Source organism: Dendrobates tinctorius, unplaced genomic scaffold (genome assembly GCF_039654945.1).
Source record: "Dendrobates tinctorius isolate UK_male_01 unplaced genomic scaffold, ASM3965494v1 ptg000107l, whole genome shotgun sequence".
NCBI classification, from domain to species: Eukaryota; Metazoa; Chordata; class Amphibia; order Anura; family Dendrobatidae; genus Dendrobates; species Dendrobates tinctorius.
The window spans coordinates 37,190,932-37,210,714 of NW_027361775.1; the positions used below are offsets into that span (position 1 = coordinate 37,190,932).

The window sequence follows — 19,783 nt, forward strand, 5'->3', positions numbered from 1 at the left end:
ACCAGCAATACTGTCAATGCTAATGTTCGGCCAACACTGGAATGTTCTTGAATTTACTAGCACTATCCAGTTGTAGCCATCTAAATAGAAATGGTGGAGAAATAGTGTTTTATGGCTCTTACTTACTGAATATTATACAGTAAGATGTGTAATACCCTCAGTACAAATTTTTGTTTGTGTTGTTATAAAATAGCATATTAGCTAAAGGATGACCTACACAGTTTCCATGTGCTGGGATATAATGCTAATTCTATTGCATGTTTCTCTATCAGACATAACCGGGTAATCCTACAATGGAAATCTGCACAATGATCTCGGCCTAATGCATTACTTACACGCCATTCCATAGTAGAATATCTCTTCTTCTGAGCTGCTGATGGGAAGCATTGTGCCATTATTGAAGAAGAAATCATCACTCCGGTCATTATTCCAGGTACCTACAAAAAGATACATTAGAATTACAGTCTAGACTTCTACAACCAATCATTTTAGTGTAAACAGTAATTAAAAGGGGCTTTAAACGCCAATATAAATGGAGGGGAGTAAAATTGTTAGAGGGGAACTTTAATGTCTTGAGTAGAACCAGCTAAAGGTAGAACTGGGTATTGTGCAAAATTAAATTGACACTTTTGCTTATATGTATTATATGAAGGAAAAAAAGAACAAAATTTTGTAATAAATTATTATTTAAAATTAGTAAATGAATTAAAACACTGGCACTTACCCAGAAGTCCTTTGGTATGGTTTAGGAAGCTATTGGGAAGAATGGTTACAGCACTTAACATGTTAAACTGGGCTGACACTTGTACAGACAGAGAACCTTCAAAGGTTGCAGTGATCGTTGAGTTATCATTTTTGAGTAAGACGGCTGAATTGGTGTCATTAATATCGACTTCCATGTCTAGAAATGAAGAGAAATTACAATATTGATTATACGTGATTGATTCCTGATCGATAAACATTCATTTCATTTATTATACTTGTTTTCCTGTTAAACACATAACATTTCATAGATTTCATGAAAACGACTGTCAGAAAAACAATGACAAATATTTTTCTTTCAGGATGATGAAACTGTAGCTGGAGCTATTATGATAAAATATATGATTTGTATCATAAACTACATTGTAAGAAGCTATAAATAATTCTTGTAAATAAAGGAAATTTTACAATCAAAAGTGAATGCTTTTTATAGTAGACACAAAAATTATTGATGCAAATGCTTTTATTTTGTAAGTTGAAAAAAGGAGAGGTCCAACTTTACAAACTTGTAAATATTTACTTTTGGATGCGGTACATCCTTAAACATCGACGAGTTTCTGGTGCGTGACACCCTTGATCATAATTAAGAGAGTCACGCATCAGAAATGCAGTGTTGTCTTAAGGATGTAGCTATCACGATATTTTAAAATTTTTTGCACAGCTTTTGAACTTATCGACTAATAAATATCTGCATCTTTCTGAAGCAAGCTTGACCTCTTCTTTTTCTTCTTGGATTTTGTGCATAGACGCCTCGGTTGCTCTGAACTGCTTAAGATCATATTCAGATCAGCGAGACATTTTCTCTTTCTCATTGGCTTTTCTTTTGTATCTTACGACTTTCGGTGTTTGTCCATGTTAAACTTAAAAGACATTTTTAATATCAGGTATATTCTTCTCAAAAATGGAGAGAGAAAAACACCTTCATGAGGCTGTCTCACTTGAATTGGCGGCCCTGTTCCTTCACAGAGGTAGATTCCCCACTTATTGCATATATAACCTTATCTCTGTGTAAGATGGGAAACCTCTTTAAGTCATCAATAATCTATAAGTTTAATTACTGTTGACTATTCATTTTGATCACAAAATAAAATACCAAATTTTAAGCATGCACAGTCCTCTGCAGGTTCAAGAATAGACAGAAACACTAATGTCTAAGCATTATCCATTTTCACAAATCTACTGTTCACATAGAGTAATCTTAGAAAATGACAGAATAAAGGAGGAATCACGTCTGTCTCTGTTTATACTTCTGGCGCTAGTATGTAAAAAGGTAAAGAAATGAGTAATATTGTATACCTAGCAGATATACTCGTACACTTACCTTCTGAATAACTGAATAACACTTCCTGACCATCAAGAAAAGCATTTGTATTGTTAGAATCACCCAGATACCACTCCACCTGTGAGATATTAAGATAAAAAAGAAATGACGTTATGTCTTAAAATAATGGCAATGACCAAGAAACAGTACTGGTATATCCATGTTTTCTTTACCATGACGCTTTATCAGTCATTAATAGGGATGCATGACACAGAAATGTGAAATGTCTATGATGCCACCAACAATAGGTGTGAGCAGAAGTCAATAAGCAAAAGAATTATAACATCAAGACAAGAAAAAAGAAGTGACACAGAGTAAAATACAATGTGATGGCAGACATGACGTGACTGTTTAACACCTTATTAGAAAAGCTGAAGCTTTACCTAACATTTCTTGTCATAGTTATTCTGATACTCACTTTAACACTAGCATTGCTTGATGTGTATTGTACGGCAAAGGCCTGGAAGTTGGTGGCTTTCGCTTGTTCGGTCTGCACTGTACGACCTTGTAGAACTAAAGATATGTCTGAGTCCGATGCATTAAGAAGGAGGAAATCTCCAAGTCCATTGAATGTGTAGGATAACCCATCTAGAGTCGTAATGTGAGGATCTCCAAACATCCCCCCTGTAACAAAGAATTAATAAACTGTATACATATTTTTGTAGTTTCAGTGTTGTATTTATTCATGATGAAAACTTCGTACTACAAACCTTATTTCTTACAAAATTCGTACAAAAGTCTGGGTAATAAAATGTTTGTGGTTTTTAAACTGGATAGTTAAATAAAATGTGTTTTATTTTAAAATTAAAAATATACCTGCCCAAAATGGTAAAAGTTTACACTTCTCCAGCATTCCCTCACTGCCTCTGTTTAGGTTCCCTGCTACAACTGTTCAAACTTCCCCGTGATAACATGCTATGTTATTGGGATTGCATCAAATATAGTGATATCACTACAGTAGTCTGTAACTGCGTGGTCTACTCATATGGTATGTCATTTATATGGGTGATATTTGAGAGAAAAGCGAGGCATTATGGAGTGCCCGCCAGGGCCATGGGGATACTCGGTACTGGGCCGGTCAGTTCTTAAGGGGATGTCACGGCAGCAGTGACCCGGTCCGTAACACTGGGCATCCAATGAAAATTGATGATGAATAAAGGGGATAAAGCTTATAAGAGATTTGTGATGCCATTTCGTGGACCTAATCTCAGATTGTTTGACTTGCTTTTACTTACAGTAAGTAGTATATATATTTACTATCGTGACTCGCATCACAAGAAGTTTATTTTAATTTACTATGATTTTATTATTTTTATTTTATTAGCTATAATTTATACATTATACAAATGGTGGGTTTGTTTCTAATTTACCTGGCCTTGGTGGTCTGTAGTCGTGACAGTTAATTGGTGGTCTCTTCTGCATGTACATATAGCAGAACTGAGGATCATCTACATCATTGCAACACCAGTCGTATGCCTGAAGCTCTGCATCTAGTACATCTAGGAGATAAAACAAATACATTTCATTGCATCTTTCTTACAAGTAGAGCTGTTGTTTTATAATAAATCTTCTCACTCACTATTGGTCGATGAATGAAAAGTCCATGTCCGTTCCTGGAAACCCTCCAAGAACTGATTCTTGCGGTAGTATACACATCTCACACCTGCATTGTGCCAGTTAGGAGACGTGCTGCGGAAAAGTTTAATATAGCTTGACTCCCCTGAAAGTAAAAGATATATTCTGTATCAGAAAGCATTGCAAAATACAAATAGATTGCAAATAGAATATAAGCTGCCACAGAAATCGACAGATGATTTCTGCTGTGGTTTGGTACGTGCTTTTGATCCTCTAAAGAGCAATGTGCCTAATTTTTGTCTCTTTAGTGCATAATTTGTGCCAATAATGAAGATTTTGTGAAATCCATAATATGTGAATGTGGCCTTACATACTGTATATTACAATAGTACTGATAATAAGAAGATGAAATACAAAAAGAATATCAAAGAAAATGTAATAAAATGAAAACAAAACAGTTCATTTTTGATTAGTAATGCTAATAATCTTTTCCCATTCTTTCCCCTGTCTGCTTAGATTCGACTTAATACAAAAATTTGAGAAAGGTTAGACTCAATTGTTCCTTGTATGGGCTGCCTCAAAAAATTGTGGATAGGCACTGTACTAACAACAGAATTATGGAGAGCAGCCTAGCAGTAGTCACCATTAATGTCCCCATATCAGTTTAGGTGTACCCTATTTATAAAGAATAAGGGTCAGGGTCTTTACCTGCTTTTGTTTGTCTGTAGCGGGAATCAGTCTGTGCCTGCTGGAATAAACAGGGGCATGACAGCAAACCAAAATTCCACTGTAAGGGATTTTCATGTTGATTGTTGAACCAGTTGAGACATTTCATACGACTGTTCTCCATTGCGGAATTATTCAGTTGGTAAATCCAGAGTCCTCGCACATCTGCAAAAGTAAGGAAAGGAAATTATTCGGCAATAGTAGAATTAGAACAATGCAGCAATGAGCAAAGAAAATGTCAGGAATTTATAAATCTTTAGTTTGTATGTCATCTCCAGTAATCCAGACAGTTTCAGAGCAAAACTCCAAAGCAAAGCGTTTTCAAGCATGCGCTCCTTGCCTAGGAAACCAGCTACCTCTGATAGACTTCAGTGGTGGTTGGTTATCTTTTAAACTACAGAATTATAAACCCCTTTGCTCTTGAGAATGGGAGGAGTTTGTTATTTTGATATTAGAAGCACCTTGCAATTTTTATCCATTTATAAAGAAGAGACATTTATACAGTACCTGTCCGTGCTCCTCAGAGAAAATCTACACCAGCAAAGGGATGAGCTAGATGTGAGCTAGAATTTACACCAATTTCCGATATAAATTTTAGAAAATATGTTAAGCCGCAGGAGGCCAAGACCAATGCTGTTAAGCCTCATCCACTTTTAAAAAGTGTCAGGACCAAAGTGAAAGCTTAAAAAGTCGCAATTTTCAGTGCCAAAAATAAGCATGCACAAGTGTACATTTTTGTCATACTTTTTTATATGTGTTTTAATTGCAATAGAAAAAAATGATGGGAAAACAGATTGTAAGTGCCTCACAGCAAGCTGCATAAAAAAAGAAACAAAACTTAAATAACAAATGCCATGAAAAAATTAAAAAAAAACTGTTTGTGTTATTAGTTTCGTATTTCATTATTGACAAAATACTGTAAAAATGTCCCCTTTACAAGAGCTAGCCATACAGATATAAACAAAAAATAATAGCACAAATATATCATCACGTTCTTTTCAGATGGACCATATAAATTTTGTCAGCATGAATTTTTATATAAAGAAATTGGACACATACCAGCATTGTTTCCAATATAGAGGTTGGGACGGTGTATATTCACAGCGATGTCATCATTCTTAAAAAACATATCCTTGTTCCCACTGGCCATTGAAAAAATAATCTGTTAGCTTCTTACCTAATCATGTCCTTAAACAAATCAGTTATCAGTAATCCAACAAATCCTTATATCCAGGCAGCTATGAGTTATGGATTATTTAATGTTATATTGAGTGAAGTAACAGCATAAAAGCCACAGCATTACAAAGTGTGTTTCTATAGGTAAACCCATAAATGATGAAAGAAGATTTAAAGGAATTTAAAAAACTATCCTCCCAGTGAATTATTACAATAATTTTTACATGTACATATAGCGCTGCTGTCTACATGTTGCAAACACACCTTACAGACACATTACAGTATTCCCTTCTTCTACCTTGGATGGCATCAGTGGTGTGAATGTTGTAATGTGTGCATATTAGAGCTGTGTTTGGAATGTGTAGACAGCAGAGCTATAAGCAGGGCTGGAGTTAGGGGCAGGCAGACCAAGCAGCTGCCTAGGGCCCTTGCTCATCCAGGGCCCCCAGCCAGTGTCATGCAGCCACATGGTCACTATGGGGCCCCTGAGAAAGAGGCCAATATAGTTGAAAGCAGTGATGGAGGAGAGAGCGTCACATGACACTCCCTCTCCTATCACTTCCCCTTTGCCTCTGACTCAGCATGTGCCAGCAGTGGAGATGCTGAGACTCTCTGCAGAAGTCTGAGCAGCGGGGATAGCGAGGAGGAGAGGTAAGTATTGTGTGTGTATATGCATGCATTATAGTGTGTGTGTCTGTGTACATGCATACATGCATGCATTATACTGCATGTGTTGCTGCTGCACTATACTGTGTGTGTGGGCTGCATTATACTATGTGTGGGGGGGGACTGCACTATACCATGTGTGGGGGCTGCACTTTACTGTGTGTGGGGGGACTGCACAATACTGTGTGTGGGGGGGCTACACTATACTGTGTGTGGGGGCTGACTTTACTGTGTGGCGGGACTGCACTATACTGTATGTGGGGGGCTGCATTATACTGTATGTGTTGGACTGCACTATACTGTGTGTGGGGGGTTGCATTATACTGTGTGTGGGGGGACTGAATTGTATTGTGTGGGGGGGCTGAATTATACAGTGTGAGGGGGTGGGGCTGCATTATACTGTGTGTGGGGCTGCATAATACTCGGGGGCTGCATTATAATCTGAGGGGGCTGCATTATACTCTGAGGGGGCTACATTATACTCTCAAGGGGCTGCATTATACTCTTAGGGTGCTGCATTATACTATGTGTGTGTGGGGAGGGGCTGCATTATACTCTGAGTGGGCTGCATTATACTATAAGGGGACTAAATTATACTCTATGAAGGGACTACATTATAAACTACATTATACTCTATGAGGGGTGCTGCAGTATACTTTGAGGGGGGCTGCAGTTTACTCTGTAGGGGGCTGCAGTTCATTCTACTATATGTACTATATGGGACCTGCATTATACTGTGTCGAGGGCTATCTGTACCCATCATTCTTCCTCAGCCAGAGTAAAGAGGCCAGGAAACAAGCGTCGAACTACTTCAAAATTGTCGATCGTGCTCATTTGGCGGCCTGAACTCAGCGCATGTAAATACACCCAAAATGTTTTTCTATGATGGTACAATATGTGAGCATTTAGGGTCCCACTTTAAACTTTTGCTCAGGACACCACTTTGTCTAAAACCGGCCCTGGCTATATGTGAGCGTAAGGATGACTTTACACATTCAATATTCATAGTCCAAGTATGGACAGTGATGTCTGGACCCACTGTGAATGTTATGGCCCCAAACATTCCAAATGCTTCATAGAAGCATATATGATGCTGCTGCGTTTGGGGAAGGACACCCGCAGCTGGTTGAGACTGTGAATTTTGGACGAGTGAAACCAGCTTAAAATATAGGCAACAAAGCTGTGAATGCATGTCACACTCTTAGCATAGCAGAGCTGTGTGTGAAAAATATAGATAGCAGAGGTGTGGAAGCATTCAACGTGCATACAGCAAAGCTGTGTGTGTGATTATATGAGTGCTTTCCCGTGTGTATATATGTGTTTATGTATAGTACATAGATAGCATAAGAGTGTATGATTGTATTGTGAGCATAGCTGAGATGTATCATTCGCAATGACCCTTGTCTGCCTTTGCTGTTTTAGAAACAAATGCTCAGAGAAGTGTATGAACTGTCTGGACACTTTCTGCTGGAGGCAGTCAAGCAATACCCCTTGGATTTGTCCCCTTTCTTATCCATCCCACTATCAACTAGTCAACTCAACTACTCCTTTACTGAAATAAACTTTTTGGACACCATCATCAAGGTTCAAAACAATTAAATAGAGACGTCCCTGTATCAGAAGCCAACTGACCGTCCAAACATACCTTAAATAAGACAGTTTTCATCTCAAATGCATAAAAAAAGTTATTGTTTACAGTGAGGCCATCATATACAATTGGATTTATTACAACCTAAAACTCTACAGATTAAAACAAACACATTGGTGGTCTCAGAAAGACCTTTTTAAATAAGAGCTACTATACAATTAAAGATCATATTGCAAGAGCCACCAAGTGATCATCTCCTACAATTTAAAACTAAAACACGAAATTAACTGGTGCCTCTAGTAGTTACCTACGCATCCAAATGTGGAGATAATAAGGGGAGTTGCAAGGATATCTCCAAACCCATTTCCAAACTTCTGTTTTTTAGGCAGCCCCAACTAGCGTATTGTACTTCATTATATGTACTAAATGTCTGATTGGGGGTCTACATGTAGGTGAAATATGGCAAAACCTTAGAACAAGGATGAATTCTCATGGCGTGAAGTTGTTGGTATTAAAACATAACTTCAAACCCAGAAGGGACAGCAGAGTTTGAAGAGTCTGTGAGTACAAACTTATAACATCTAGTAACAGGAAAGATATATATCTTTGTACCGTGTTAGCCAGTAGATAGAAAAATATTTAGAATTGAAAGTCCTCAATTAACATCTATTCTAGTCTTAACATCCAGTAACACACTCAAAGCAGTAATGAATGCATTGCATGAATTTGTCTTTCTACATCTGTAAGGCGACCAGGGTGGTAGTCGGGGCAATGGGCTGTAGTGTTCCCACACACTGGTGCCCCACAAATGAAATATAATGTCCCTTCTGCTGCATGAGCAGCATGGGCAACAGTATGCACACATTTACTGTCAGAGTCCCCTCTGCTTCTGTCACTCCTGCTCCATATCCTCGAGCTCCACAAACCATTCCAGAGACAAGGTTCTTTTCCAATAGTTCAACTTTACTTAGCAATAGGGTATTCTTCACAAATGTGGCAGAGTGTATGCAGTTCTTAAGCTTTCCCGGCAACCTCTGTTCATTCTAGTAGTCCCTGCCTCGCTTCTGGCAATCCCTGCCTCGCCTCCAGCAATCTCTGCTCTTCCAGACAATCCCTGTCCCTATCCAGCAATCGCTGCTCTTCCAGACAATCCCTGTCCATTCCGTGCCTTTAGGCTCACTAGCTTTCTACCATTCCCCTGGTCTGGCTTCGAGTTATAGGGTAACGGGCTCGCCGCCTCAGCTACTCCCTAGTCCCTGCTGTAAGCCTTTGATCTTTCTTCGGAACGGTCCTGTCTAAGCTGGTGACCGCCTACACGACACTCAACCTGGGGTCCTTTCCTGCCTTAGCAGGTTTACCCCCATGGCTCTCATACTGTCCTATCTCACTGCCGCATCAGCTCTGCACTTCTTGCCCTAGGCAAGGCTGCCCCGGCTCTGCTCACTAACCATGAAGTCCCAGCCCTAAACCTTGTTCTCCACTACACTACACTGTATACTCCTCCCTGTCTGGAAAACCACTATGCTGACTAAACCTAAGCTAATACTCCTATTCCCTATCTCTAATGTACCCCATTAATCTAGCCCCACTATTGTCCTATGCTAAGTTCTATTGTATCTCTAATTCTGTACATGACACACATCAAATACATTCACATTACAATACATAAGCAATACAGCAACATTACAGGAACACATTAGCGTTGGTAAATGACAAGGTACTGCAGGTGATCCAGTGTCCCAAGACAAGGAGGCATGTGACGACCTCCTTACACATTAATTAAGGAATGTGCTCCTCAGACCATTTGGGGGCATCACAACCCTGGACCAGACCTCAATTATTGGACATTAAAACTTTCACACTCCTTATCTGTGACCTACTCCAATATTTATGGCCACAACTGTTTTCTTCCAATCCCACACTGACACTTCTGCTTCACCTCACTTGTCTTATTACTGCTCTATTTTATCTCCTGTTGTGTATAAATATGTGAAGCTTCAGATTCTGTGCTGTACTGTATGTCTGATGAAGAGACTTGAGTAGTATGGGTAGCTTGCTATTTGTTACCATCTTAGTTAGTCATTATAGGTATCAACCACTGATGACTTTTAAATTTTAATATTTTACTATGCACTGGCAAACACGGTACAAAGATATATTTTTCTTTTCCCATATTTACATGCTTAATACTGATGGCTGGGAATCTATTAGACACAGGAGCAGGGCAGAGGGGGTGGAGCTTTACAACACTGAGTAGAGGGGAAGGGAAAGCATTTATAATATGTATCTATATCAGCGTCCTGAGGGTGCAAATACAGTTGAAACTGAAGATTGTAACGTGCAGGTCCCCTTCACCTCTGGGTCTGGTCTTGGTCATACCACCTCACCGGTAATCTATCAGTATGTAGTCCAGGCTATTTAATTAAATATAAAGTACAATGAACAAAGACAAATTTCAAGTAGCAAAGAAATGTAATCAGCTACTTGCCTTTATGCTTATTTCACATCACCGATGAATTCCCATTAGCTGCTATGGATATACACACTATTCTTATAGGCACTTGCTAATATTACTTGCGGTCTGATCATTCCAGCTTTAAATCTCTAGTCTGAGCCAAGATCTAAGGAGTAACATTTCTCCTTGTGTAGAGTGACATGTCTGGTGTGCCAGTGTACGGAGGCTTATAAGCCATGCAATGATTCTCTGGGAAATTAAATATGCAAATTGACGCTACAGAGATGAAGAAGACTTGAACTCTAGTGATACCTATTACAAGTAGCAAGAATCGTTAATGGATCGATGTTGACTTTTAGGATTGCTACTACCAATTGGTGGCACTAGAGTTCAAGTCTTCTTCATCTCTGAAGAGACAATTTGCATAGTCTGAACCAATAATAGTAATCTTACCTGCAATAACCAATAAGAGGTCTTGGGTATCGAACTATTTCATCCCATTTCATTCCACCATCTTTAAACAGAACAAGCACAAAGGCCTGGAATCCATCAGTGGTCAGTACAGCCTGGTATGTGTTGGTCTTATGATGAAAAGAATATATAATGTTATTATACAAAAATATACAGGGCACCACAATGGTTTGTTCTTATAGGTATTGTATTATAATTATTAACTAGGGTTTTCTTCTCACCTTGTTATCATTTTCCTTTGCTGGATATGCAGGAACATTCTCCCAAGTAATCTTCAATGTCCACTGAGCTGTGTATGAAATCTTTAAGTTTCTGCTAATGATGTTCTCAACTTCAGGAATGACAATGCCGTCATTTTTGGCGTATTCCTGACAAGAGACAATTATTAAATATTTATACACTATGTGGATTACATACTTCACTTCTCTTCACCAATTAACCAGCGTCATAAAGCTACCTGGTAGTAAGTAGTTCCCACTCCTTTAGACAAGTCTGCATCACTCCAAAACGCAGCAATGGAGGCCAAATCATATTTTTCATTAAATCCATTGACAGGTGGGTTAGTATATGAGAATATGCTGTTTTTGGATCTCGGAAACACAATCAGACCATTGTCTGTGTACTGTAAAAAACAACTTAAGGTAAATTTCTCATATCTATTGACTGAGATAAGACATTGATCCCAGCCATTTATACTTACATAGACAAAGTTTCTTAAACTGTTTCCAAAGGGAAATCCTATTTGTGGCTGGAAAACTGGAGAGGTAAAGTCTGTTGCTCTTCTGTTGTAGTTGGTATCACGAACACTTGTTCCATATGGGAAAAGGGGAATAGCTGCAGTGAAAAATACATTTATTATGATATAATTCAAATATAATAACATGAACATTTTTTATTATTTCTTTTAATTGTTCTATAAAAAGCAAAAAAAAGAAAAAGTTGTAACCAAATATCTGAAAAATGGAAAGAAATAGCCTGTATGTGTATGTGTATTTCATATCAGAATGTATATTTAATAGTTCTAGAAAAAAGTAATACAGACTACACTTTAATAAAAAGTTCAGATGAAGTAAACAAGAGTGTTGTAGTTGGTGAGGAAATCAGTAATCAGTCAATCATTTGTCATGATATTATGGAATATTCTTGTGATTTGTCATAAAATTCCAAGATGGGACATTTCTTTCAGTAGGTTTATATGGCGTCTTGAAGGTGTTGTCTAGTTGAAGCAAGTTATCATCTATCCACAGGATAGGTGATAACCTACTGATTGGCAATGATCAGAGTATTTAGGATTTTTCATCTCAAATAGGGCAACAAGGAACAAAAGTTTGGATGCCCGATCACCGCCCCATTCATTCTCTATTGGGCTGCCAAAAAAAGCCAAGTATAATGCTCAGTAGACCAATAAGGAATGACTGGAAAGATGGTCGAGCATGCGCATTGCTGCTGCATTCTAACAATGATAAAAGTTTCCAGCCAATCAGTGAGGATCCCAGCGGTTGGACCCCCACTATTTATCAAGTTATCACCTATTCTCAGGACAGCTGATAATAACTTGCTTCCACCGGACAAACCCTTTGAGCAAAACTACATATAATATTTTGTGATAGCATGTAATAGATTGTGTCATATGAAAACCTCATCCTGCTATACATGAAAAGAAAAGCTTACCAAATAAATGTAAAAAACAAAAATGTATATTGACTAGTGACATGCACATTTTCTTCATTACTTACAAGCATTGACAACTCCAGTGGTGCTTGATGCTGTGCTTCTTGTAGTTGATATTGTAGAATATGTGTCATTATTGCTTGGAGTTGTCCATGTGGAAACAGTGGTGGTAGTTATTGCTGAGAAAGATTGAAACACCTTTTAGTATGTTATAGTTGAATTAGTAAACAGATGCAGTAACTAGCAAACATTTAGGTACATAAAAGGGACAATAGTTAAAGGGGTTAAACCATGGATACCTAAGGTCCTGCAATACCTGCACACGAGGAAACAGGCATAGCGAATCAGAAAAACGTTTCTAATTGGAGGTATTTGCTAATACTAGTATTATTACTGTATTATTATTAATACATATTGGGTTAGGATCTTGAAGATGAGAAAACCCTTTTAAGTATCAAGTACTTACCAGTACACTCAAGTTTTCCATCACCTTCATATCCAGGTATACAAAGGCAGGAGAAGTTTCCAAGTAAATTCGTGCAATTAGCATTAGCAGCACACGGACTTGTTATATTGGCACATTCATTGACATCTAAGAGATGTAAAACAACATCAGGAAATCATAATATTTGAATCAGAATGAAATGAAATGGTTCAGAGTAGGGTAAGCTCCGTTCCCATTGATTCAAATCGAATTGATATTATGTTTTTGCCTCTCTTTATATCCAGATATTTTTGTAATTTCTCTTCTTATATTAATATACGGTACATTTAGGGGTTTTTTAACGAATACTGATAAAAGATTAACTTGTATCTACTATGCCCCAATACAAAATGTGTAAGAAAATCGCCATCTGCCGTGTGACATATATTATACAGGTATCTTAGGGCTCACACAGACGTTCATGGATCTCGTTCCAATCTTGGACTGTAATGCATAGACTGGCTGCAGAGCATGACAGCCTCCACGAAATATGTGAAGTTGTCATGATCAGGTTGGGAGACCCGTAGCCAGTCCGTGCATTAGCAGTCCACACTCAGACAGATTTGCACAGATATTTGCATGAACCCTTATTACCTCACCCAACCGCCTCCAAGACTTCTCCCATCTCCCATCCTCTGGAATTCTTTGCCCCAACATGTCCGACTATCAACCACATTAGGATCCTTCAGACAGAACCTGAAAACTCACCTCTTCAACAAAGCCTACAGCCTGCAATGACCCCACTACCTCCTCACCACTACTGGAGATATCACCTCAACCAACACCGGAACTGCTGGAACCCCCCAACCTACTGTCTCCTTCCCCACCATCCTGTAGCATGTAAGCCCGAAAGGGCAGGGTCCTCCCCCCTCTGTATCAGTCTGTCATTGTAAGTTTGTTTACTGTAAGTGATATCTGTAATTTGTATGTAACCCCTTCTTATGTACAGCACCATGGAATCAATGGTGCTATAGAAATAATAATAATTATGGGGCAAAGAAAGTGTCAAAACTCAAGTGTGTCTGCTACTCCTGCACCTCTTTTAATACTACTTAATTTGAAATAGGGCTATGCTCGCATATTGGAGCCATGGTGTCTTTTTGCCACAGTTTTGGTAAAACCAAAGTATTTTTGCAGCAATTGTTGAAAAGAAAAAGCAACGTCACTTCAACACATGAAAGCAACTTTAATCATTGACTTACCAATGCAGTTGTTATTGTCATCTTCTTTATACCCAGGTTTACAATCGCATCTGTAGTTTCCAAGTACATTAGAACATGTGGCATTTTCAGAACACAGAGAGGAATTATTTATACATTCATCAATATCTGCAAATATATGAAACAATTTTAATTAATACCTACATTTTATTAAATGTATAAAATAAAATGTTTATGTTATTTTTTAAAATTCGTATTTTAAAAGCTAATACGTTGTTACCAAAAGATGTCTATAAATATATAAGAAAGCACACGGTACCATCACACTTGGAGCTGTTCTCGTCATTCACTTCGTAGCCTTCGTTACAAGTGCAAATGGGTCCACTGGCAGAATTGAGGCAATTATGCTCACAATATGTTGTATTTAGCTTGCACTCATCAACTGTAAAAAAACATATAAATTATCATTATATTCTGACTATATTTTGTAAATACTTTCTACAAAACTCATTCTCATTTTTAACGTTTTTATCTGAAATGTAAACTGGTATAAAATGAAAGACTTTTTTCTCACCATAAATACAGGTAGGTCCATATATATTTGGACAGAGACAACATTTTTATAATTTTGGTTCTAGACATTACCACAATGAATTTTAAGCAAAGCAAAACAATTCAGATGCAGTTGAAGTTCAGACATTCAGCTTTCATTTGACAACAAAAAACGGAAGTGTGAAACAGGCCTTACCCGTACAGATAACACCATCTCCCGTGTAGTTTTCCAAGCATTGGCAAGAAAACGATCCGGCCACGTTAGAGCAATTGGCATTTTCTGAGCAATTATTCAATGCAGGATTAGAGCACTCATCAATATCTAAAATCAAACAAATGGAGATATTGCCATAATTGCACTGAGTATTGTATCACGATTTATAGGCTGTTAATGACAACATGATGATAAAAACAAGACAGAAAGTAAAAGCAGATAAGCTTATGCCTTTAGAAACCTACATGGAAGGAAATACCAAAAATAACAAAACTAATAGATATCTATGAACATGCGAACTGAAGACCGACAAGATTTGCTCAAAATTAGGCAAAGTGATGCAATATTCTTTAAAAATAACACATTTTACTAGTATACTAGTACAATAAATAAAAAACACAACACCATTAAAAATGGGGGGGAATCAGGAAAAGATTACATCCAATGATCACATGACCATGACCGCTGGGTTCAGAGGAAGATGCTGCATTTCTATTCAATCTACACAATACTGTATATGGGGACATATTTCTTAATTAAATACTCCACTATTCTGGTGTAATGTGAGCCATAAAACTGTCTTCAATGACAACTTTTGCACTTTGTCTGACAAGTGGGCATGTACTCACTAAAAAAGTGGTATGGTTTGGCAGAAGAAAAGGCGTGGTCTAATTTCTGATACTATTTAACCCCTTAGTGACGAGCCAATTTTCACCTTAACCCCTACCTGACATCGGGAGCAATAGTACACCGATGTCAGACTCCTTCCCTTTGATGTAGGCTCTGGCGCGGAGGCCACATCTTTTCCGACACGTCAGCTGTTTTGAACAGCTGACATGTGCCTCTAACAGCTTCGGGTGGAATCACGACCGACTCACAGCTGTTAACTAATTAAATGCCGCTGACCATATCTAACAGTAGCATTTAACTCTTGCTTCCGGCAATCATGCCGGAATTCCAGCCCATCGGTGATCCCTTCAGGTGATCGTGGGTCACCGATGGGTTGACATGACAACCAGAGGTGTCCAGCAGACCAGATTGCTATGAGCACCTATGGGATTGCACTTTTTTTGCAATTTCACCACACTTGGAATTTTTTCACATTTTCCAGTTTACAATATGTTAAAACCAATGGTGTAGTTTAAAAGTACAACTCATCCCGCAAAAAATAAGCCCTCATATGGCCATATTGATTAAACATGTTATGGCTCTGGGAAGAAGAAGAGCAAAAAACAAAAATGGAAAAAAAATACCTCTGGGAGTTAAGGGGTTAAAGATGAAGCCAATTTAATAATTCTGACCACTGTCACTTTATGAGGTTATAGCTCCGGAATGCTTCAATGAATTCCACTGATTCTGAGAATGTTTTTTCGTGACATATTGTACTTCATGTTAGTGGTAGAATTTCTTTGATATGACTTGCGACAATTTATGAAAAAAATATATATATCTTTGTACCGTGTTAGCCAGAAGCTTGATGAAGAGACCTGAGTAGTCTTGAAAGCTTGCAATATGTTACCATCTTTTCAGTTAGCCATTAAAAGGTATCAACCACTGAGGACTCTCAATTTTAAATATTCTTCTTTGAAAAAAACACAGAAATTTGGCAAAAATGTTGAAATTTTTGTAATTTTTAAACTTTTAATTTTTTGCCCTTAAATTAGAGAGTCGAGTCACACAAAATAGTTAATAAATAACATTTCCCACATATCAACTTTACATCAGCACAATTTTGGAAATTTTTTTTAGGACATTATAAGAGTTAAATATGACCAGCAATTTCTCAATTTTTCAACAAAATCAAAACCATTTTCTTTAGGGACCACCTCACATTTGAAGTGAATTTGAGGGGTCAATTTGACAGAAAACACCGAAAAGTGATAACATTCTAAAAACTACACCCCTCAAGGTGTGCAAAATCACATTCAAGAAGTTAATTAACCCTTCATGTGCTTTGTGAGACTAAAGCAATGTGGAAGGAAAAAATTTACATTTAACCTTTTTTCACTAAAAATTTATTTTAGATCCAAACTTTTTTATTTTCACGAGGGTATTAGGAAAAAATGAACCACAAAATATGTTGTGCAATTTCTTTTGAGTATGCCAATTCGCCGTATGTGGGGGAAAGCCATTGTTTGGTTGCATGTCAGGTCTCAAAAGGGAAGGAACACCGTTTGACTTTTTGAACACAAAATTGGCTGGAATTGATGGCAGGAACCATGACGTGTTTGGAGCCCCCCTGATGTACATAAAAAAAGGAAACCCCTTAACGCTAAGGCTGAGTTCACACGTGGCATTTTTTTCGTGTTTCCGCGGCGGTTTTAGCCGCGCTATTTTGCCGCGAAAAATAAGCATTCCATGCATTCCTATGGGATTCCGCAATGCTGTGCTAATGCTGCGGTTTTTACCGCGGCGGAATCGCTTCACGGTAAAAAACGCAGCATGCTCATTAATTTTGCGGAATCGCAGCGATCCAGCACCCATAGGAATGCATTGTTCCGCTTACTTCCCGCATGAGGCTGTGCACACCATGCGAAAAGTAAGCAGAACAATTGCGGATGGTACCCACGGTCCGGAGGAGAGGAGACTGTCCTCCGGGCTTTGGGTACCATATCCCTGTAAAAAATAGAATTTAAAATAAAAAATATTGTTATTCTCACCTTCCGACGTCCCGCGCAGCCTTCCCGCCTCTCTCCACGCTCCCGGTCCCAGTAAGCCTTTGCGAAAATGCCCGCGATGACGTCCGTTCTCGCGGGATCACGAAGCCTCGCGGTCATTCGCGCTACGTCATCGTGAATTACCGCGAGACGACGCGATCCCGCGAGAACGTACGTCATCGCGGGCATTTTCGCAAAGGATTACTGGGAACGGCAGCTTGGAGAGAGGCGGGAAGGCTGCGTGGGACGCCGGAAGGTAAGAATAACACCACTTTTTATTTTTTTACATTTTATCTTTTACTACTGATGCTGCATAGGCAGCCTCAGTAGTAAAAAGTTGGTCACACTTGTCAAACACTATGTTTGACGAGTGTGACCAACCTGTCAATCAGATCTCCAAGCGATGCAACAGATCTCTTGGAAAACGCTAGCATTTTGCAAGCTAATTACGCTTGCAAAATGCTAGTTTTTCCACGGGAAAATCGCGGGAATTTAAAACGCGATTTTCCCGCAGAATGGAATTCCGGAACTCTCGCGGTAATTTCCGCGAGAGTTCCGCTACGTGTGAATTTAGCCTAACTCCAACCCTAACATAGCCCTAACCTTAACCATAACCATAACCCTATCCAAAACCCTAACCTTAATCCCAACCCCAACTCTAGCCTTAACCCCAACCCCAACACAACCTTAACCTCAACAACACAACCCTAACTCCAACACCACAACCGTAGCTTCAACACAACTGTAACCCCAACGATAAACCTAAAATATCCCTAACCCCAGTATAACCCTAACCACAACACTAAACCCAACACAACCCAAACACTAGCCCCAACCCTAACCCTAGCTCCAACACTAAACCTAGTCCCAACCCTAACCCTAGCTCTAACCCCAATCCTAACCCTAACCTCAACCCTAATAATAACTGAAAAGAAAGGAAGAACATATAAGAAAATATTGTATCATTTTTATCATATAAGGGGATGACAAAAGGGGGGTTTGCTTTTCAATTTTTTATTTTGATCACTGTGATAAGGTCTATTACAGTGATCAAAATGAACCAATATGAAAAATCTTCGGGTACCGGCCGACAGGTCTCGGTGGGGGTACTGCGCATGTTGTCGCCAATTTCTTACAGGAATATAACGCAGAGGGACCAGAGATGGTGGAGGCACATGGAGTGGGAATCGGGGACCCCATTTCTCTCTGGTAAGCTGGATCATATCGGAGGAGACAGAAATGAAAGAAAAATTGGATTTAATGGAAAATTGGACTTTTTTTGTGATCGCCGATATGTGATCACGTGACTGGGGATAGTAAAAACTGACCTGAATCATGCTCTCTGGGGTCTCAGCTACCAGGGGTAGCTGAGACCCCAAAGTTTTTTCCGACATTGGGGGCACTACGCACTTATTTCTTATCGCCATTAAAAAGAGGCACTGAGAAATAAGACCCATTAACTGCCACCATTAAAAGGCATTGTAACATCCCTGCTGGCATTGTTAGGCATCGGGTTCCTGTTGCTGCACAGCGGGAATCCCGAGCCCTGCTCCCGGCGGTCTCCCATTCCTCCCCAGCCGCACAGGAGGTTTCTCAGCAAACTCGTCGGTCCCGGCGCTCTGCCCAGACCACCTCCGTGGGTTGGCTTGCTGCTGCCACCTCTGGCACAGCTATGGCAATGCAGGCTGCTCAGCAGCGAGATTCTCCAGGGACTAAGTCCTCATGTCGGGCCACTGAGCATGCCCGTGGAGTGATCTCCCATTGGAGATCGAAGGTCACGTGCTCAGGTCCTGCGCATGTTCGGATTGGCCCATCCAAGAAGCCAGGAAGGTCTCGGAAGCGCACGGCTATAAAAGGTTCGCATGGCCGCTCGGCCATGCGCTAGGATATACTGTATTTTCAGACTATGAGGAGTGAGTGGTGTATGCATACATGAATGTCTCTGGTGACTGACTCATTATTTAACCCCTACCCTTGGTACGCATGTGTTGTGCAGCCTAGCCTGCTAGCGCCCAGGCTTAGGTATAGGTAGGGCAGAGTCGGAGTCAGGCATTAGCCCAATCAGTGACTCGGCATGACTCAGTGCACGTGCTCCACACTCCGTAGCCAGCGTCTATAACGGCATTCGCGGCAGCGACGCCGTGCGCTCAGAGGGCCTAGAGGAACTATAACTGTGTCTTTGGGGTATAGTTCTGTGGCCGCTTTCTGTGTGCTTTTTGGCCGGGCTCTGTGAGCTAAACAGGCTCCGGTATTTGCATTCAGCGGTTGTGTGGCTCTGTGAGTCGGCAGAGTTCGCTCCTGTTCA

General features: G+C 39.5%; 1 protein-coding gene across 1 annotated transcript in view; it reads right to left on the reverse strand.

Annotated features, from left to right (window-relative positions):
* The window catches only part of LOC141100709 (uncharacterized), a 424,196-nt gene that overhangs the window by 225,253 nt on the left and 179,160 nt on the right, over positions 1 to 19,783 (reverse strand). The window contains exons 48-64 of the mRNA XM_073589356.1: positions 14,804 to 14,929; positions 14,375 to 14,497; positions 14,098 to 14,223; positions 12,878 to 13,003; positions 12,477 to 12,590; positions 11,441 to 11,574; positions 11,198 to 11,362; positions 10,962 to 11,108; positions 10,723 to 10,850; positions 5,444 to 5,526; positions 4,367 to 4,549; positions 3,663 to 3,803; positions 3,454 to 3,582; positions 2,502 to 2,707; positions 2,084 to 2,162; positions 725 to 901; positions 336 to 437 (exon numbers count right to left, since the gene is read on the reverse strand). Of these exons, the coding sequence (XP_073445457.1) occupies positions 336 to 437; positions 725 to 901; positions 2,084 to 2,162; positions 2,502 to 2,707; positions 3,454 to 3,582; positions 3,663 to 3,803; positions 4,367 to 4,549; positions 5,444 to 5,526; positions 10,723 to 10,850; positions 10,962 to 11,108; positions 11,198 to 11,362; positions 11,441 to 11,574; positions 12,477 to 12,590; positions 12,878 to 13,003; positions 14,098 to 14,223; positions 14,375 to 14,497; positions 14,804 to 14,929 (2,289 nt within the window). The remainder of the gene's footprint in view (positions 1 to 335; positions 438 to 724; positions 902 to 2,083; positions 2,163 to 2,501; positions 2,708 to 3,453; positions 3,583 to 3,662; positions 3,804 to 4,366; positions 4,550 to 5,443; positions 5,527 to 10,722; positions 10,851 to 10,961; positions 11,109 to 11,197; positions 11,363 to 11,440; positions 11,575 to 12,476; positions 12,591 to 12,877; positions 13,004 to 14,097; positions 14,224 to 14,374; positions 14,498 to 14,803; positions 14,930 to 19,783) is intronic.